General features: G+C 38.0%; 1 protein-coding gene and 1 long non-coding RNA gene across 3 annotated transcripts in view; both read left to right on the plus strand.

Annotated features, from left to right (window-relative positions):
• LOC107744292 (ras-interacting protein 1-like) overlaps positions 1–4,062 on the plus strand; it is a 15,113-nt gene extending 11,051 nt beyond the window's left edge. For both annotated transcript variants that reach the window (XM_016557850.1, XM_016557851.1), the window contains exons 10-16: positions 954–994; positions 1,411–1,565; positions 1,987–2,099; positions 2,196–2,484; positions 2,641–2,804; positions 2,903–3,044; positions 3,586–4,062. In XM_016557850.1, coding sequence (XP_016413336.1) covers positions 954–994; positions 1,411–1,565; positions 1,987–2,099; positions 2,196–2,484; positions 2,641–2,804; positions 2,903–3,044; positions 3,586–3,764 — 1,083 coding nt within the window. In that variant the 3' untranslated portion in view covers positions 3,765–4,062. The remainder of the gene's footprint in view (positions 1–953; positions 995–1,410; positions 1,566–1,986; positions 2,100–2,195; positions 2,485–2,640; positions 2,805–2,902; positions 3,045–3,585) is intronic.
• A 1,031-nt stretch (positions 4,063–5,093) lies between these two features.
• On the plus strand, positions 5,094–14,856 carry LOC107744311 (uncharacterized). Its single transcript, XR_001640469.1, has 3 exons — positions 5,094–5,216; positions 8,780–8,868; positions 14,771–14,856. It is a non-coding gene; the product is annotated as an uncharacterized LOC107744311 (long non-coding RNA).
• The last annotated feature ends 4,258 nt before the right edge of the window (positions 14,857–19,114 follow it).

Consider the following 19,114-nt stretch of genomic DNA (forward strand, 5'->3'; position numbering starts at 1 on the left):
TATATAAGCAAAATATATTGGTTTAATAATTAAATAATTATTATTTTAATAATTAAAACATTACTCTTGTACTTTTTTTAATTAAAGGCTTAACACATTTCTTTTTCTAAGGAAAGTATTTATGTTTTGTCATTTTCATCCTATCAGATGTCTGACTATCAAACCAATACCAAACTAAATGCAATTATGACAAATACTTCTGGGTCTTAAAGTACATTTCCAGATTTGTTTTTAAGCGAATCACTGTAATAATAGTTATTTTAGTAACATTAATGATAGTCATGCTAAATTATATCCATAAAATGAGGTAAAAGAAACTTATGTCTGGTTTGGTGTGATAATAAAGTGATTAGATTTTATTTTATTTGTGTTGATGAAGAGTTGCTCGAGTTTTACTAATGGGGCAGAATAGTTTGGAAACCGCTGGTCTAGAATAGATGATATGAAATATCATGAAATCATGAAGTGTAAAGCCACAACCTTTATTAGGAGTTAAGTAAAGTACAGGGCTGGGCTGTTATATAACAGCACTGAGACAGCAATTGGACTACAAAGGTTATAATGAACATGACATGATTTGAACAGGCTGTCACTGTTCTTAACACTTCTTCTGCCCACTTTGATGTTTTGTCAAACCACTGCAGAGATAAAACTGGACTAACGGTTAAAACACACAACAAACACTAATAGTTTATCTGAGAGTGTTTTAAAATGGACTCTCTCTCTGCACTGTGAAGCTGTGGTTGAGGAGCCACAGCTGCAGACACAGATGGGCTTTCACTGGAATTTCACCGTAGTTTGTAAACAGAGGTTGACTGATGTCATTTCCACCCGTTTGGAAAATGTGCTGTCATTGTCCGGACACATCAGCCAAACACTCCCGCCCATGCATTCATCCGAGTCTGCTTTAATCTCTCTCTCTCTCCCTGTCTGTTCCATTATTCATCTTTCAGGACAAAATTAAAGAGTTCGGTGACAAACATCCAACACAAAAGTAAGAACCTGCACTACCTCTCCATGCTGTACTAGATCTGTATACACTGTTCAAACATTGTTGCTCAGTGACAGGCCTGTAAACAACAAATTCCTCTCACCTTACCCAGCACTGAACTAGTGTTTTGCCATTCTTTAAATAATCCTTTACTGTGAAATGCCTGTGCATGCCTAGAATATATACTTTCTATTTAAAGAAATTATATAATTATATAAATTCATAGAATTAAATTGTAAATTGTATTATATATTATATATTTCATTTGTTTTCATTTCATTTATTTAATTTAATAAAAAAATTATATATATATATGTAAAGTAGTATGAAAGCAATCATTTAAACTAATGTATGTATAAATAAATGTGTGAATTTTGTGCCCTATGCTGAGGTTTAATGTTTTTTTGATGTGTGTTCAGCTCAGCAGAGGCCGATGTTGAACTTCCTCCACCAAGCATGCAGAAGCTCTCCTCTGACCTTCGACCTCTCATGTTCTGGATGTCCAATGCCACGGAGCTCCTCAACTTCTTTCAGGTCAAAGTTGAAGCCATGGAAAAAGAATGGGAATTTGAAGGTTAGTGAGAGATCGGCAATTACAGCATGTTTTCTCAAAACAAAAAATACTTGTGTTGTTGCATAACGTGCCGTATCTTCTGCTGTAGACGTGTTATGTCTTTTGTTAGACTAAATCAGTTTTCTCTCATCTCTTATTATGCCATCTTGTTTATTTTAGTATACCTGCTAGTCTAAGCAAAAATTTTGCACTGTGAAATAAGCCTCAACTTTGAATAGAATTACAATATTCAACCTATACTAACTCATGGCTCATACAACTCAAATACAAGCAGTTCATGAAATAAACATAGTCAAAATCTTTGTCAAATGTCAAAATGTACTTGTCACATGATATTATATTGTACATGTTAATAACTACCAGGTCACTTGGGATGGTTTATGTTGTGTCTCTTTATGGTTTGTCACATCATAACCTGTAGCCCCGGGTGACCCCGTTCTCTCAGCTGATATGGACACCTGTTCTGAGGCGCTGGCACAGCTGGATGATGTCATTATGCACACCTTTCAGCAGTGTGTTTACCATCTGACCAAGGTGAGAGTGCATCAGTGTGCATTAGGGGTACTTGAATGGCACATGTATGCTTAAAGCATTTCATTTATTTCAAACTCATTTTCCTCTCTCGATCAGACGTTATACTCCTTGCTCCCAGCACTGTTAGACACTAACCCGTTCTCCAGTGAGGAGAAGAAGAAAGGAAAAGCGGGAGCAAAGGACAGAGCTGGTAATGAAGGGCAAGGAGATGAGGAAGAAGACGTCTCCACTTTGCCGCCCACCGTCGCTGGACTGGTGGAAGTGTATCGCTGCTCTCTGCAGCTCTCCCGAGAAGCTTGCCTCTCTCCACCGCTAACCTCCCAAACATTTGGCTACCTCTTCTTCTTCACAAACACGTCTCTTCTCAACACACTCTTGGAGAGAGGTGAGAATTTACAGTCTTTCATAAACACAGTTGGGTTTGCGCATGGTTTCGGGCAGCGATGACAGCAGGATATGATGGCAATGAGTTTATGGCTGGACGACCAGCACAAATGCAAGTCTGAGGTTTAAAATGATTTGTTTCTTCAATCTTTTAAAGATAGTCTATTCTCTTGGTCACGTGCGGTTCAAATTCGAACAAATCTGGACCTGGTCTTAGACTGGCTACAAGGAGCAGGCCTTGGAGATATTGCGTCAGAGTTTCTAAAGAAGCTATCAGTTACGGTCAACTTCCTGTGCATACCTAAGACCCGCCTTATTCAGGTGAGAGTTTGAGAACAAACTGACCCCATGCACTGAATATGTAAAGAACGCAATGCTTTTCACGTCTATAATTTATCACTCTGTGTTTTTTTTTTCAGTCATCCTGGTCAAGTTTACAGGAAGAACATCCCTTGCTAAGTCCTTCCCAGCTTCACCATCTTCTCACTCATTATAAGCTTGGACCAACGAGAGCCCCACCATCTTCATGGGCTCCGCTTCTCGGTATCGAACTCGGAGGTGGTGAGTAACAACCTAAATAAATCAACATATTCTTATATAATATTGATAATATGCCTGTCAAACTATTTTATACCTACTTATATAATATACACTACTGTTTAGAAGTTTTGGAGCCAGTAAGTTTAATCTTTTTATTATTTAAAGAATCTACAAAAATTTTAGGCCTAAGCAGCACAACTGTTTTCAACATTGATAATAATAAGAAATTTTTATTGAGCAGCAAATCAGCATATTAGAATAATTTCCAAAGGATAATGTGACACTGAAGACTGGAGTAATGATGCTGAAAATTCAGCTTCACCGTCACACGAACAAATTACATTTTAAAATATATTAAAATAGAAAATTAAATTGTAATCAAATATATTTATGGTATTTTTAATCAAATATATACAGCCATAGTGAGCATAAAATACTTTTTTCAAAAACATTACACAAATCGTACAGACCCTAAAACTGTAGTGTATATCACATTTAATGTATTATTTTTATATTATACGTAATTTTTTTTTTGTCTTTAATATTATTCACATATTCTAAGATATTTTTGAGAGTTTTTTGGACCATCCTCCTCTTATCCTGCCTAATGAGACACCTCGGCTGGACCTGAATCAGCCAATCCCAAGCCCCGAGCTAATGAAGGAAGTGACACGCCTGCGAACATTCCTGTGGGGGCTCGACCAGGATGAACTTCCTGCTAATCAGCGGACTAGATTGTAACATTAATTCATAACATTAATTCATTCCAGTTGTCAAATTATGAACATTATCCAGTTCTCACATAGAGAAACTACCAGTCTTTAGACACTAGTAGATATTCATATCAGATGATATTCCTTCTTTTGTGTTTTTTTTTTTTGTTTGCCTGTCAAGCACATCTGTTGGATTTTAATGCACTGACTTCATTATGACTATGTATAATTCATTGCATTAGTTACTTTAAAGGTTTATGTTAGATGAGATAAATTGCCTGGTTGCAATGATAAATGCCAGCCTGTTATTTTACACAGTATTCAAATGTTCTGTAGGTTTTTTCCACTGTTAATCTTAGTAAATAAGTTATGATCAGATACATCAGTTGCATTGATAATTTTTTTTTACCACATTCTGTAATAAATAAAACTTACATTTAACCTACTGGCATGTTTTTTTATTGATAGATTCTCATACATTTTGTGAGAGGCTGTTGGGAAAAGTAGTGGCCACCTGCTGTTCTATTAATCAACACTGGGTGGCATGATCGCAATGGACTCAACGATTAGTTAGAGCAAAACTCCACTGGTCACCAGTAAAAATTCATATCACTTATCATGACTAACATTAATAATGAGGATCAGTATCCTGAAAATGTTATATATATATAGATATAGATATATATTGTTAATATAAGTTGTGTTCTAGAAGTAAAAAAATAATAAAAATACTTGTTTAATATATTACTTGTTAATACTTATTGAATAACTTATATTTATCAACTGTTCATAGTGGAAATACTGACACTTGCAGGTGCCCTTATGAACATTTACCGGCGCAACCACATGACTAGTTGACGCCTAAATACCACAGTTACTATAGTTATTGTTACTACTGAAAACCATAATAAATACATATGGGATTTATTTATCTTCTTTTAAAATTCTTTATTTGATGACGGTTCAACTATATACCAAAGTTAACACTATTTTATTGCAGTAATAACTCTATGGTGTTTGGCGTAACCTATGGTTACAATGGTAAATATTTGTAAAGGTAATATAGCATTTAGATAGGCCTACTAGCTCGACGCCTGGGTAAACATAGGCTAATTAAGGGTAATCCAGTGTGTCATACTGTTCATACAGTTCATGTTTACCATGAGCTAGTTGCCTAATTAATTCAGGGTAGAAAAATTCTACGTTTACACCCAGGATTAATGTTCTCATTTACATATTAATGAGGTCGACAACAGTGATTGGACGAATACAACTCATGACGGATGCTTCACCTGTCTGATCATCTCTGAAAAGGTAAATCTGTTCTGGTTGAGTTAAGTTTCAAACAATTAAAAAAGCAAACACACAATACGTTCTCTTTACCCCAGTTAACGGATGTAACAGTTTCCTAAAATATGGAGACTAAACACAGTGCGAGAAAGTTTCTTTGATTGAACAAATCATATGAATATTTAATGAGGTAAGCAATGACGCGGTTTATAGTCAGTTGTCTGTCCATTCTGTGCACGCACAGACGTGAAAGTCATATGTTGGAATTTAAGAACGCAAGAGGTCTAAAAACGTTATGTATGTTTGTTTGAACTTCTTTTAACATTTTGGAACGTCGCGTCAAGCGCAAGGGCGCTGCAAATGACGCGCAACGGTCAAACACGTCAGTAAGGCGTAACGTTATGTTTATATCGAAAAACTGCATTGTTCTACTCCGCTAAAGGGCTGCTAATTAATGTCATAACCCAGGGTTGAAAGTGGTGCTAAACCCCTTTACAAGTGTGAAACGTTGCCTAACCCAGGGTTAAGTGTTGTTTGAACTTGAAGTGTATATTTACTGTAGATAGAACTATGTTGTGACGGAGGGAGCACATTTCACAGGCTACTGTCGAGTTTCTTATTCCTGATAAAACAACCTTCTCACTCGCAGTGACGTTCGACAATAAACACTTACTGTTCTTGACCTAAACGAAGCGTGGAATGGAAGTGGCGTCAAGCCCATCCTTGCTTCATTTGTTTAGATTTTCATGTTTTTGAGGATATGAAAAAAAAATTCCCAAGAAGTTCACTGACGTCATAACAAGCCTTTAATCCACATTTATTGTAAAAGCGTGTTGTCTTTTCCGCGTTGTATCTTGACAGCGTGCCAGATCTCCTTCCCTTCCTGTCAATTGTTTCATTATGCCGTTTTTACGGTAAGAATGGGATCCCGTGAGATCCGTTTACATCACTCCGATTTTTAATTCGTCCAGCCAGCGGCAGCAGCCCTCGTTTGTCCTAAACCCCCATCATCCGCGCCATGTCATCGTCTCAAATCGGTGGCAGATTTGTGTGAGTCATGATTCAGCCTCCCTGTGGTGGAAATTTAATCAATTAAGTTAGCTACTATACGACTTCTGATTTGCAAATCTGTGTGGTTTATGAGCGAGACTGTCTAGGGGCTGTTTTGAACTATCCATTCATCATGGAATAATTGATGATTATTATTTGGATTAAAGCAGTAAAGATGTTTTTCAGGCATACTGGTCATACAGCTATGGGTCAGTGATGCCGGTGTTGATGTGAACAGTCAGCCTCCCCATCCTCTTTCTGTGTCACTGTCTGCCCTCTCCTTAAAAGTGTGTCTGCATTGCTCATGGACTCAACACACACACACACACGCGCACACTGACATACACCCATTCCTCCAGGTGCAGATCCCCGCACCTGTTGAAGTTCCTCTCTGTAATTAGGACAACACAATTATTTTTTCGAAGGCAAAGGGGGAAGGAGGGGTGACTGGGTAGACAATGGAGCACTTATTCTTGCTGCTTGCTTTCTTTCTTTCTACATCTCTCAAGTAATGATAGATTCTTGCCTCTTCAAAGCAACACAGGTTTCCTACAAAACCGCTGAGTCAGGAAAGAGAAAAAGGGAGGGTCTCTGTATGTGTCGGGATGTGTGTGTTCACTCTTGTGGACTAACTGTGTCTCTGAGCGTGAACGGCAGAGCTGTATAATTGTTTATATGCTTGTTCACATTTTCAGACACAAGCATGTGTGTACACTCCGACAGTCTTAATCTGCTTTCTCAATGAGTCCCCATTCTGAAGCAACATGGGGCTTTCCAGACTGTGAACCAAATCACCTGAACCTTCAGGCCACCAGCTGCTCCTTAACTTCTGAGTGTAATATCTTATCTCTTGTTCAAGGATAACAAAACTTAAGATTGATATACTCTAAACAGAATATACAAAACAGAACTGAAACAAAAATACCATGAGGTTTAAAATTCTCATTCAGAAATCAATCACAGAAATTCAGAATTATCTATCTATCTAATTGGAATTCTACATCCTGTTTCTATTTCAATTTAAATTCAAATTCAGTAACTGAAGTGGAGTTTTAAAGGCATTTTTAATTCCAGTTCTGAATGGCGCAGAAGAACCCTTGTGTCCTGATAGTTGTAGATGACAGTTTTGCCTACATACAAGAAGTAAATACCAATATGTAAAAATATTTTATTTATGAAAGTTTTATTAATTTTGTGGCATGGCTTGATATATTGATGCACCTTGTTTTAAAGTTTTGTCATCTCAGTTTGATTCCCGAATAACTTTTGAAAGTAAGTTGTCAGAGCAGATTTTAAAAACCTAATAACCATTTCAGTTTTTAAAATCTTTAATATCCAGTCTGATGCATTTTTCAGGAATTTAAGAGTTTATATCTAACATTATTATTTATTAGTTTTAGTTAAAAATGTGCTGCACACTTAGTTCCAGACATCTATTTACAAAATTTGACTTTAATTACAAATTCTCTTCATTATGTTAACAGCTAAAGATGGCGAATAGTATAAATGGAGACGTGTGTGCGCAGTAGATGTGTCTGCAGCCAGTGCGGTCAATGAGGTTGAGCTGCCCTGAGTTTCCTACTCTACTCTGACAAAGTCAGTGTGTGTTTGTGTGTGTGTGAGAGAGAGAGAGAAAATCTATCCTTGCATATTTGTATGTGTATTTCTATCTGTGAGTGAAGAGGGCGTGAACACGTGTCAGTATTCATTTACATTCTTACAGAAGCGAATCCTTGATGTGTAATAGAGAAATATGAAATGGACTGTGTGTGTGTTCATAGTCAGTGTGTGTGCACGTATGGGAAAGAGAGACTGTGTGTAGGTTTGGGGTTAGACACGGGATGAGTGAAACACCCAAGCTCTCTTCTGGGACTGATTCACTTTCTCCTGCTGCCAGGCGGATTACGTCATCGCTGCCCACCGTAATAGAAGAGCCCTGTGATGCCATACCAAGAGGTTATCCACCGGTGACGCTCTCGTTGGATGTCTAAACATCACTCGCTCAGATGTCCCTTTACCTCTCATCTAGCTTCTCTCACTCCACCCTAACCTTTGCTCTGCATTTCTCTCCCCACCTTTCCTTGCCCCTCCCTCTGTTTTATATTTGCTCTCTTTCAGGTTTGCCTTCCCTGGAAGTCTCCGCTCTGGTCTCGGGTTTAGGGGTCTCGTCCAAAACGCACACCACACCGCGACTCCCTGCTCAACCCCTTTGGCCATCCCAGCTCATTTGTCCTCCGTGCTCCTCTTATCCCCTCGTCTCTCCTCCGCTCTGGGTCTGGGCAGCGGCAGAGGGGTCAGCTGTGCTGCGGGTTGGGGCTGTGTTCCGACAGATCTGCTTTTTCTGTCGTGCTTTTGTTCCGTTCTGCGTCATCGTGTTGACTGAGTGGACCCCACACTTACCAGGCAGTTGTGTGCGAGGCCTCGGCCTAACACTGAGCCATGTTAGGGGCTATAATCTGATGGCGGTGTTTATTTTATGTAGGCTCTCTTTGAAGGCGCTGAGAAAGTCTTTGGCCTTTTTGTCCAGTGCTTTGGCTGCCCGCGCAGAGGTGCTTGCAGTGGTAATAGTCAGGAAGAATAATATTTGCATTCGTATTCACTCAAAACATGTTTTTTTCCATATTAGTGTCAGAGAGGGGAGAAAAGGGACCGAAGGGGAGCTCTCACTCTTTCTTTCTCTCTCTCTCTCTTACTCTCTTACAGAGAGTGTGGGGATCTCTGGGCCCTGGTTGTGGTGGCAAGCCAGCGTCTACTCCATCAACCCTTATTACGCCTCCACAATCCCATAATAGGTACTTAACCTCTTCACTGTGTTTGAAGCTAATGGCATCACTCACTGTCTGAGAACAGGCGCTGGGCCACTCTCACTTTCTGCTTCTCTCTTACTCTCTCTGTTTTCAATTCATTTCAGTGAGCTTTAGTGGCATGACCAATCCAAAGCAAGCATGATGATGGCAGATGCTGTTTGCGTCCAAGTCGCAAACTCAATTTTTGTAGAAAATAGAAATGGAGCTAAAACAATTTGCGAATTGAACAGTGTTTTCATCCCATGGGAAAGTGGTGCAAAATAAAAATGGATGTTGTAGCCACTGGTAAAGCCACTATTAAATGAATTACTATTAAGTTTATTACTAATTAGGTGCATATGCCTGTGAGCAACATCATATTATATATATAGACATTTCTGGGAGGTTATATAAGCAATCATTTTGATGACAGGCATTGGCACCGGCATTTCAAACCCTGAGATATTAAGACTTGTTTATTAGAGAATATATCTGCTACCTTCAAAAGTTTGGGGTCAGTAAGATTTTAGGATGCATTAAATTGATCAAAAACGTCAGTAAACGCATTAAACACGATTATAAGGATTTCTATTAATGAAAATTAATGTTTCTGCTGATATACAGAGAAAAATTCTACTTGATTCAAGAATTTAGTCCTAATATCTGAAGCAGTTTTGCTTTCAAAGTAAATGTATTTTGTTTTTAAGGATGTTTAGGTATTTGTACTGACAAACAAGTTAAATTATTGATTAGTAAAATTACATTTTAATACATTTTAATGTATTGAGTATGTATGAGGCAAAGTTGGCAGTACTCACGATGGTGGAGGAAACAATCTGTCTTTATTACTGTCATAACATTTCACACTGCTTTTCTTCCATTGTCTACTTGAAATCATAATGGTCCTGTAAACAGTAAAGCAGGTGTGCTGTATATACTGTAATTAGTAAGTAAAGCTTGGGTACTTGTGTGTTTTATAGCATTGTTTTATATATGAAAAATCTCTTCAATAGGACTCTTTGTGAATGGCAGCATGCAGTAGGGTGTGTGTGTCAGCATTTCTGTGTGTGATCTTGGAAAGCCCTCTGACATCACCTGTTAAACTCCAGTGATGCGTTCTCATTCAAGTAAATTACAGCGTGCCATTTGTAGATCATTCAGTGGGCGGAGCTTGACACTGAGCCAAATGACAGCTTTCTCTCCACATCAGTGGCTGCTAGGGTAAAGAAAACATTAGGGTTCCTTCATTCTTGCTTTCATCCTTTAAGTCTTAACAGGAGATGACATAGTTGTTTCTTCCTCCCATTCTGTTCAACAATATTACATTATCTAAAGAGGGTATGGCCATTTATGTCTCTTTTTCTCTCTTACTCACTACTTCTTGCATTTATCCAGATGACCGCAGTCATACGGCAGCTTTAGCTAGCTGCTGTTCCGAATCAGTCTCTGTCTTTTCCCAAACTCCTCCCAGAACTGATCTATACACATTCGGCCCAAATATAGAGAGACTCATGTCTCTTTTGTCAAGGCTGTGTGTGTTCTGGGTGGGAGGCATATGGCATGTGCTTGCTTAAGGCCCGGCGCAGTTCAAATGATGATGTAACGCCAGGAAACAGGGGGAAATCAACCCCGGCGGTCCTGTAATCCAATCCCTCTTCTTTTTTTCTTTTTTTGCTTTCATTCTTGCCCATATTGTGTAAGTTTATCAAAACACTCTCTTTTTTTTGGTTCAGATCTATTAATTGATTCAAAAATACCTTAAATCATACAAACAATGTTTCGATATGTTTAGGGGCATTAAGTCATAAAAATCTTGATGTCATAATGTTTCACTCATTAAAAGCATTAAATTCTTGAAAAGAATCTTTTATTATTATTTCAGGTTTGTTAAAATAGTGTTAATTAAAAAATGTTTGTCTGTCAAATCAACCAAAATACATCAATAGCTATTTCAAAATATCAGATAATTTGACCGTTTTCTGACATGACAAGGATAGTTCAGGATGTAAAATGTAGTCATGTGGTGCTGTTCCTCGAAAACATCATATTTCTGAATTAATTTATTACTGTATGGTATTTCTACAAAAATTTTACATTGCTGAGTATTTCATAAAAGCATGTTTTCAAGGTGTAAGGAATATATTTTAACTTATTACTTTTTATTTGATGGTTACACCACATGACAGTTTTAAGGTCATTCAGTTGAAACTCAGCACAAAAGTTTTTAGTACAAAATTTTCTTTTCTTTTTTTTTAACCAACAAAAGTAAGACATTTCTAAGACATGTTTTATACTATATTCTTATTTGTCATTGACCTGCCTCTCAATGTAATTCTGGGGTGAACTTGAGGTCAAGGTGGGCGGCCTGTGCAGGAGTCACCTGTAGGCTCAATGTGATTTGCAATGAAAGTCCAGTGGATTGTTTGTTACAGGTAAAGACTCTGATCTGACATCATTGGTAGCTTGGTGACAGACAAACGGAGCGTTAGAGGAGCTGTCACTGATTAATTCAGGTTGAGTCATGCTGAGGTTGGTGAGACTGATCCAGTTACAAATGTTTGAGTAATGCTGCCCTACTGTACCGTTGAGTGTCTGTTTTCTTCATCAAAGATTTGACTCTTCTTTGCTGTCTTCCTCACCTCTGCCCTTCCTCTAATCCTCCATTCCTTCATCCGCCCCCTTTTCCCCACTGTCTGTGTGTCTTCATACTTTTTTTACTTGTCTGCTGTCCTTCAGGGAAATTCCCTCTATCAATGACTCTGCCATTCCTCACATTCCTTTCATACCTACAAGGATAAGACGATGAAATGTGATGGAGTGTGTGTGTGTATGAAGATGTTTAATGGAGCGTCTCGAGCAGGAGATAGAGAGGCGCTGAGTGGGTGGTATTAAAGGACTTTTTAGGATGAGGACGTTGTGCTTCATTGACCTTCTTGACCGTGGGAGGCTAACTGGCCATGTAAACAGATGTGTAAATATAGAATGGTCATTACGACATAAAATACATTTCACTGACAAACACAGAGAGGGAAAGTGAATGAGTAAGATGGAGTGGGATTGCTTCACCTTCGGAATGTGAAACTGACCGTTCGTACCGTAAACTCTGACTTCCTGTTACATGAGACTGACCTTTAAGTAATAAGGTTGTTTTTCATGGCCTGCTGAAATAGCTATGTGTATATTCACTTATTCTGTCCAGAGGGCACTTTTAAATAGATAGTTCACCCAAACTATTAAATTCTGTCTTATATTTATGACTCTCATGTCATTCCGAACACCATGAAAGTTTCGTTTGGAAAACAATTGAAAGATATTTTTAATAAAGCCTGAGAGATTTCTTTCCCTCCATTGAAAGTCCATTATGCCAAAACTTTGATGCTTCAAAAAATTAATGAACAGACAGTAAAAGACAGATTTAATTTAGACTTTTATTCACTTGAGTGAATTCACATTTGTTTACATTATAAACGTTAGTCAGCACACAGAGCATATCAAATACGCTCAACCATGCTTACGTGACGCCCGAGAACAAACCTCATGGGGTCTTGCTCATCAAGAAAGCACACATTTCATCCTCCGTTTACCATATTTGATGAGCTCTATGTATGTGCATTGATCAATGTTTATGAATAAAAGCCTAAATTTAAATTTGTCATTAAATAATTGTCACGTTTTTTGTTTCTGCGGAGTCCAAAACAAGTCCATAAAATGTAAGCCTGTGGTCCCAAAACAAAATTGGATCCCACTGACTCTCCTTGTATGGACAAAAAATATATTTTTCAAAATAATTTATTTTGTGTTCCACAGAAGAAAGAAAGCATTGTTGGTTTGGAATGACATGAGGGTGAATAAATGATGGCTTTCTTTTTTCTTTCTTTCATGCATCTCAGGACAAACATTAGACGAATATTTGTGTTATTTTAGTTGAGTTATATTAACTGAACCTCAGGAGTTCTTGCTTCCTGTGATCTACATTTATTCATTTAGCAGAGGCTTTTATCCATATGCAAGATGGTGTGTGAAGTCGTGCGTGTGTGTATACATACACACACACACACACACAGACGGTGCTTAAATTTATTAGACCACTACCACCCAATGTAAGGTCTGTGCCACAGCTGCCCTAAACTAACAGTATTGGTGATTACCAAAATCTTTTTTTTTATGTTTCTGTAATCCACCAAATATGTGTAAACTCCTTAGTCACAATAGTATTTGTAAATTTCCATGAATTTTAAAATGTACTGTTTTACAAAAAAGGCAGAAAAAAATAGAAAAGCACTTTATTATTATTCTTTTTTTATTTAGATACCCAATTAGGGTCAATAAATAGTCTAATAAATTTGTTAGCACTGCATTCACAGCTTGCATTCTTGTGGCATTGTTTTTAGGTCCTTTTCCACAGTCTCTGTTGTTATTGACTGAAACTGGGCATCTGAATAAAAAAAAATTGACTGGATAGTTGTTTTATTTTAAAGCCTCATCTTAAGCAGTAAAATGAGTTTTAGCTAAGTGCATGATTGATTGACAAGTGAGAAAGCGGTCCTTTGATGTTGTCTGTGCTGGATCTACCAGCAGCTCCAGAGTGTAAGTGATGAGTGAGAAAATAACTGAATATGAAAACATTGAGCTAGTGGAGAAACACACATCCATGTTCAGCAAAGAGAACCACTGGCAAATCTGTGGCAGCACAGGCAAAGAGCCAGAACCACCATGAGGGTGGCATCAGACCCCACATGATTACAGCTCGCAAGACAAAACACGAGTTACCAAACAATGAGTTGCTGACAGCCCGGTCTACTAAAGACTACGGTGCCTATGAAGAGACTGGCATAAGAGGTTGCTGTCAAACAGTGTGTAGTAGCTCAATGGCCTTCTGAGGGGCACAATGATAACGGTCCCTCCCTAAAATACTGGTACAACTGCTCACGAAAAACTGAGATGATATTTGGTACAAAGGAAGGATGTTTTTTGATTATTTGCTCTAGTTCGGATTATATTAAGTGATTATAGGCTATACTTCACATAGCAAGTCTTATGGAACTCTCTTAGATGGGAAGACATAAGGAGGATCATTGCTTAACACACAATGGAAATGCCCAAGTTGTTGGAAAGTAGAGATTAGTGGTCTTTGTTTTTTGAGCCGATTCAGCGTGGGACTAAATGGCACATTTTTGTAAGCGGTACGGATGTTGGTTGGCATTAGTCACACAACCGAGAGAATGAGAATGCCCTCCAAAGGTTTCCCTCTTTCATATCACTGGGGTCACAATGAAAACCCAGTCAGTGGGACAATCCGATGACGTTGGAGCATTCCAGGATCTTTTGTCTCCTCTTGTAGATACGTTCTGACCCTCTTTCTCGCCTTCCCACTGTCTCTCTGTCAGCCGACATCAGCCGTCCATCGTATCTCATCCTGCTTTATCTTTACTTTCCCTTTCCTCTGTTTTTGAACAGTGAGATTTCTCCCTTAGAAAACACACAGTCCTTCAGTTAGCCCTCTGTGACGCAGGAGGGTAGCAAAAGGGGGTCCAGTAAGGGGAGGGTGCAGTGCATGTGTAACAGAAGGTCTCCAGTAAAGGGGAGGGTGATGAGTTTGGCCTTTGGCTGCTTATGACGCTTCTCTCTTGTGAGCTATCAGACGAGCCTGACAAAGACATTGAGAATGCCCAATGTCTCCTGGGTGTCTTTTTTTAGCTACAAAGAATGCGCTAAAAATAGCTCCACTCATGCTTGTTGTCTTGTTTTTTTCTATTGTCCCATCAGTCTTTAGTTCTTTTTCAGCTGCCCTTGCTGAAGTTTCTCAGAGAGAGAGAGAGAGAGAGAGAGAGATACCATACTAGTGACCATACCTGTTTACATATTTCACTCCTGGTTCCATCCGCTTGTTTTTGTTATTGTTTTGCAGCCCCCGGTTTATGTTTAGCCCTCTCCTGCAACACCTACTCTTCCGCCGAGATAAAGAGAGATGGAGAGGCGGTGAAAGACAGAGAGATGGAAAAAGAGATGGAAGTCAAACAATAAAATAAAATGTGGCATATACCACAATAAAAAAATGTATATTTTTGGCTTGTTCTGCAGCAACACATCTCTTTAAATAAAGATGTTTTAAAATGTTCTGTAAAAAAAAGGCTTGTTTTTAAAGAATATATCTTTGAATACTAATGATGATCGAAGATTGTTTTTATGTTTTGTGATAGTTGTTCATGAGTCCCTTGTTTGTCTGAAGCATTTCAGCTGCCCTCTGTTCTTCAGAAAAAAATCCTACAGGTCCTTTATTCTTTGGTTTTCCAGCATCTTCTGCATTTTTGACTCCTTTCCAAAAGGTGACTTTGATTTTGAGATCCATGTTTCACACTGAGGACAATTGAGGGACTCACACACAACTATTACAAAACGTACAATATTTACTGATGCTCAGGAAGGCAGTGCAATGCATTAAGAGCCCTAAGGGGTGTAAACTTTTGAACAGGATGATGATGTGTACATTTTTCTTATTTTGTAAATATCATATTTTTTCATTTAGTACTGCCCTTCAGAAGCTACATAAAATACTTACATGTTTCCCAGAAGACAAAATAAGTAAAAGTTACCCTCATCATCCAATTTTCTTACTGGGATTTTTTTCTTCTTTTTTTAAGACTAAATCTTGCCAAATTCTATTACATTCATTCATTCATTCATTCATTCATTCATAAATACATACATAAATACACACAAAAAAAACCCTTCAAGATATATTGTCTGAAAATGAATCTTACTCTCTACAAAGTTTTGCTTATGTAAATTCTTACTTTTTTTTTCCGAGCAAAAAAATATTTTTTGAGACAGACTGGGAAGTGATGGTTTGAGATACAGACAAGACACATACAATGACAGGTGAGGAAAGAATGTTAAAGCCGACTAAGAGCGTGATGGTCAGCATTCCTGTGTTTGTATACGTGTGCTTTAACAGACTGAACTGAAGTCTGCAAAATGTTAACATGCTCATGAGATGAACAGATGAGACGCAAGGAAAGGGGGGTGATAGGGCCCAGAGAGTATGGAAAGACTTGCCCACCCTCTAAAACGTTCCTTTTTGCGTGGGTTATCCTCCATCTTCATTCTGTTCTACTACGTTCTTCCTCTCTCTTGGTCTGTCTTTGACCTATTGCTCATTCAAATATGTCATTATTCTAGTGCAGGTTACAAATATTGTATGTGTTACAGTAAATAAATGGAAATGAATAGAAATAGTTGCTTTTGTTTCCTCTTTTCCTAATTAGTATTTCATTATTTCAAGTATTTCATTTCACCTGACCTGACCACAATGCACACTCATTCTCTCTTATACCATCTTAATGTGTTCCAGCAAGCAGCTTGCATCAGAGTGTGTGTATTTGTGTGTGTCAGGGTAATATCTGAACATTCCTGCCAAGCTCTAAGGACCGGAAGACAGCTACTGCCGCGAGTGATTTACAACTACTTATTACCATTTAGGAGAATTTTCGTAGCCAGATTGAGCCAGTGTTTGTAAATGTGTTAAGGAAATAAAATATAATCTGGGCACTCCAGTACGTCAGATTTTAAGAGATAAATACTAGCCTAAGTGATTTATTTGTAATCCAACTTTGTGTGTGTGTGTGTGCGCGCGTGTAAGACATTTGGCTCAGTTACATGAACTGTCATTTGTGTGTGTGTGTGTGTGTTTTGTGACAAAGTGTGGTGAATTATATGGCTAGGTATCGATACAAGTTTTCTTGATTTGATTTTTATTCATTTGGGTATATTTTTGTTACAATGCCCAAAACAATCTCTCTCTCAAGTATTGCTGTAAATTATAAAGAAAACTTTCCAAGCTCTAAGGACCGGAAGACAGCTACTGCGGCGAGTGATTTACAACTACTTATTACCATTTAGGAGAATTTTCGTAACCAGATTGAGCCAGTGTTTGTAAATGTGTTAAGGAAATAAAATATAATCTGGGCACTCCAGTACGTCAGATTTTAAGAGATAAATACTAGCCTAAGTGATTTATTTGTAATCCAACTTTGTGTGTGTGTGTGTGCGCGCGTGTAAGACATTTGGCTCAGTTACATGAACTGTCATTTGTGTGTGTGTGTGTGTGTGTGTTTTGTGACAAAGTGTGGTGAATTATATGGCTAGGTATCGATACAAGTTTTCTTGATTTGATTTTTATTCATTTGGGTATATTTTTGTTACAATGCCCAAAACAATCTCTCTCTCAAGTATTGCTGTAAATTATAAAGAAAACTTTCTAACATTGCGAGAATATAACTTTTTAAAAATTAAAATATTATATCTGTTAAACAACAATTGAAAAAAAAGATAACAATTGAACTATGCAATTAATTGTTATTTATTTAACAGATATAATTATCAACTCAACCAAAAACGGAAGTGTTGAATCATTCAAATGACCCACTCAAAAGAGTAATTTGATTGAATCAGACTGGTCATGTTGTATGTTTCCCTTGGTCGTGAATCATAATACACTGGTGACGTTGTTTGATTTTGATTTGCTAACAAGAATCAGTTGATTGTGACGTGATGTGCAGCCAAGTATGGTGTACAATACTCAGAATTTGTGCTCTGCATTTAACCCATCCAAGTGCACACACAGCAGTAAGTTGTAAACACACACACTCGGAGTAGGCAGCCATTTTTGCTGCAGTGCCTGGGGAGCAGTTGGGGTCATTCACTCCCCCCACAATCCCTGCCGATACCGAGACTCAAACCTGTGACCTTTGGGTTACAAGTCAGAATCGCTAACCATTAGGCCATGATTTGAATGTGAATCCTATTACACTGGTGAAACTGTATTTTTTTGGTCACTAACAAGAACCACTTCATAAGAGTCATTTGATCGTGAATCAGACTACACTGGCCACGCTGTATGTTTTTTGATTCACTAACAAGAACCAATTCATTGGACTTATTTGATAGTGAATTGTAGTACCCCGGTGATGCTGTTTTTATTTATTTATTGATTGATTCACTAACAAGAATCAATTCATAGGAGTTATTTGATTGTGAATCATATTACTGATTACTGACTGATTGCACAGACACTATTGGAAGAGAGCTGAACTGGATGATGACATCACTGAATCAATGAACTGACTTCAGCTGGAAAAATAACTCTTTGTTATTTTCTTCTTGCATTGTTGACTAACTATTTTCCTGTTTGACACTATGAAGCTGCTTTGACACAATCAGTATTGTATAAAGTGCTATACAAATAAAGGTGATTTGACTTGATTACATGGGTAACACTGTATGTTGTTGATCCACTAGTTTATAAGAGTCATTCAAATGTGAATTGGACTGCACTGGTCATGCTACAGTATGTGCGATTGCATGCAGCCTGCAAGAACAATTCAACAGAAAAAATGTACACCCTTTTTTACCTCATTTAATTCAGACTGTTAAAATATGACTTCTTTTGCAGTGGGTCTGTAGATTTAGCAGCAAGGTGTGCAGCAATTAAAAAGTAGTACAGGAAACACTGGCACAGAAAAGATTGATCTTTGGATTTTAAGAATTGAGATTAAATGAAGATTAATCAGAAAATCTATATTTTTACACAGCTCTAGTGTACTTATTGGTTTGTATACACCACATTTATTGACCAAATAGAGGTGTAATCCAGCAGTGTTTATGTGTGGTTTCCTGTGCACGTGTGTTCTTACAGGCTTGTGTCTGCAGCATTGTGAGACCGATTCTGAGACGTCACTTTATTGCCCAATGATTATCTTCCTGCAGTGTGTCATTCTTTCTCTCTCTCCCCCCTTTTGCTTTTCCCATAGAGCCATTAACACACTCAGTTGCTCTCTGACGTCTGTAGAGGGGCACATGGGTTGGGAAAGATGAAGGGGGCTTGACAGAATGTAGTTGGTTAGGACACACCTCTTTTTTCTCTGCAGTACAAAGAATGGGAGCAGTCAGTTAGGGTCAAAGGACATGAACAACATTCTGTCATAAGAATTATCTTTCTTTTTTTCACTGTATTTATACATCCTCCCACACACACGCACACATTCATCTTCCAGCAGTCACTCTCACTCTTTTTCACTCTTTCTTTCTCAACACCTCTATCATTGTGAAATTCCCTTGAGGGTTTAGTGAGATGGTAAAGAAGTTATTCATTTATACCAGATCATGCTTTTGCAGGTATTTAGTGTTGTACGCTGCTCTGCCAGCTGTTGATGTTGGGGTGTGTGTGTCTCTGTGTGTGTGTGTGTGTGTGTGT

Source organism: Sinocyclocheilus rhinocerous, unplaced genomic scaffold, assembly GCF_001515625.1.
Source record: "Sinocyclocheilus rhinocerous isolate Xijiao unplaced genomic scaffold, SAMN03320098_v1.1 scaffold137, whole genome shotgun sequence".
NCBI classification, from domain to species: domain Eukaryota; kingdom Metazoa; phylum Chordata; class Actinopteri; order Cypriniformes; family Cyprinidae; genus Sinocyclocheilus; species Sinocyclocheilus rhinocerous.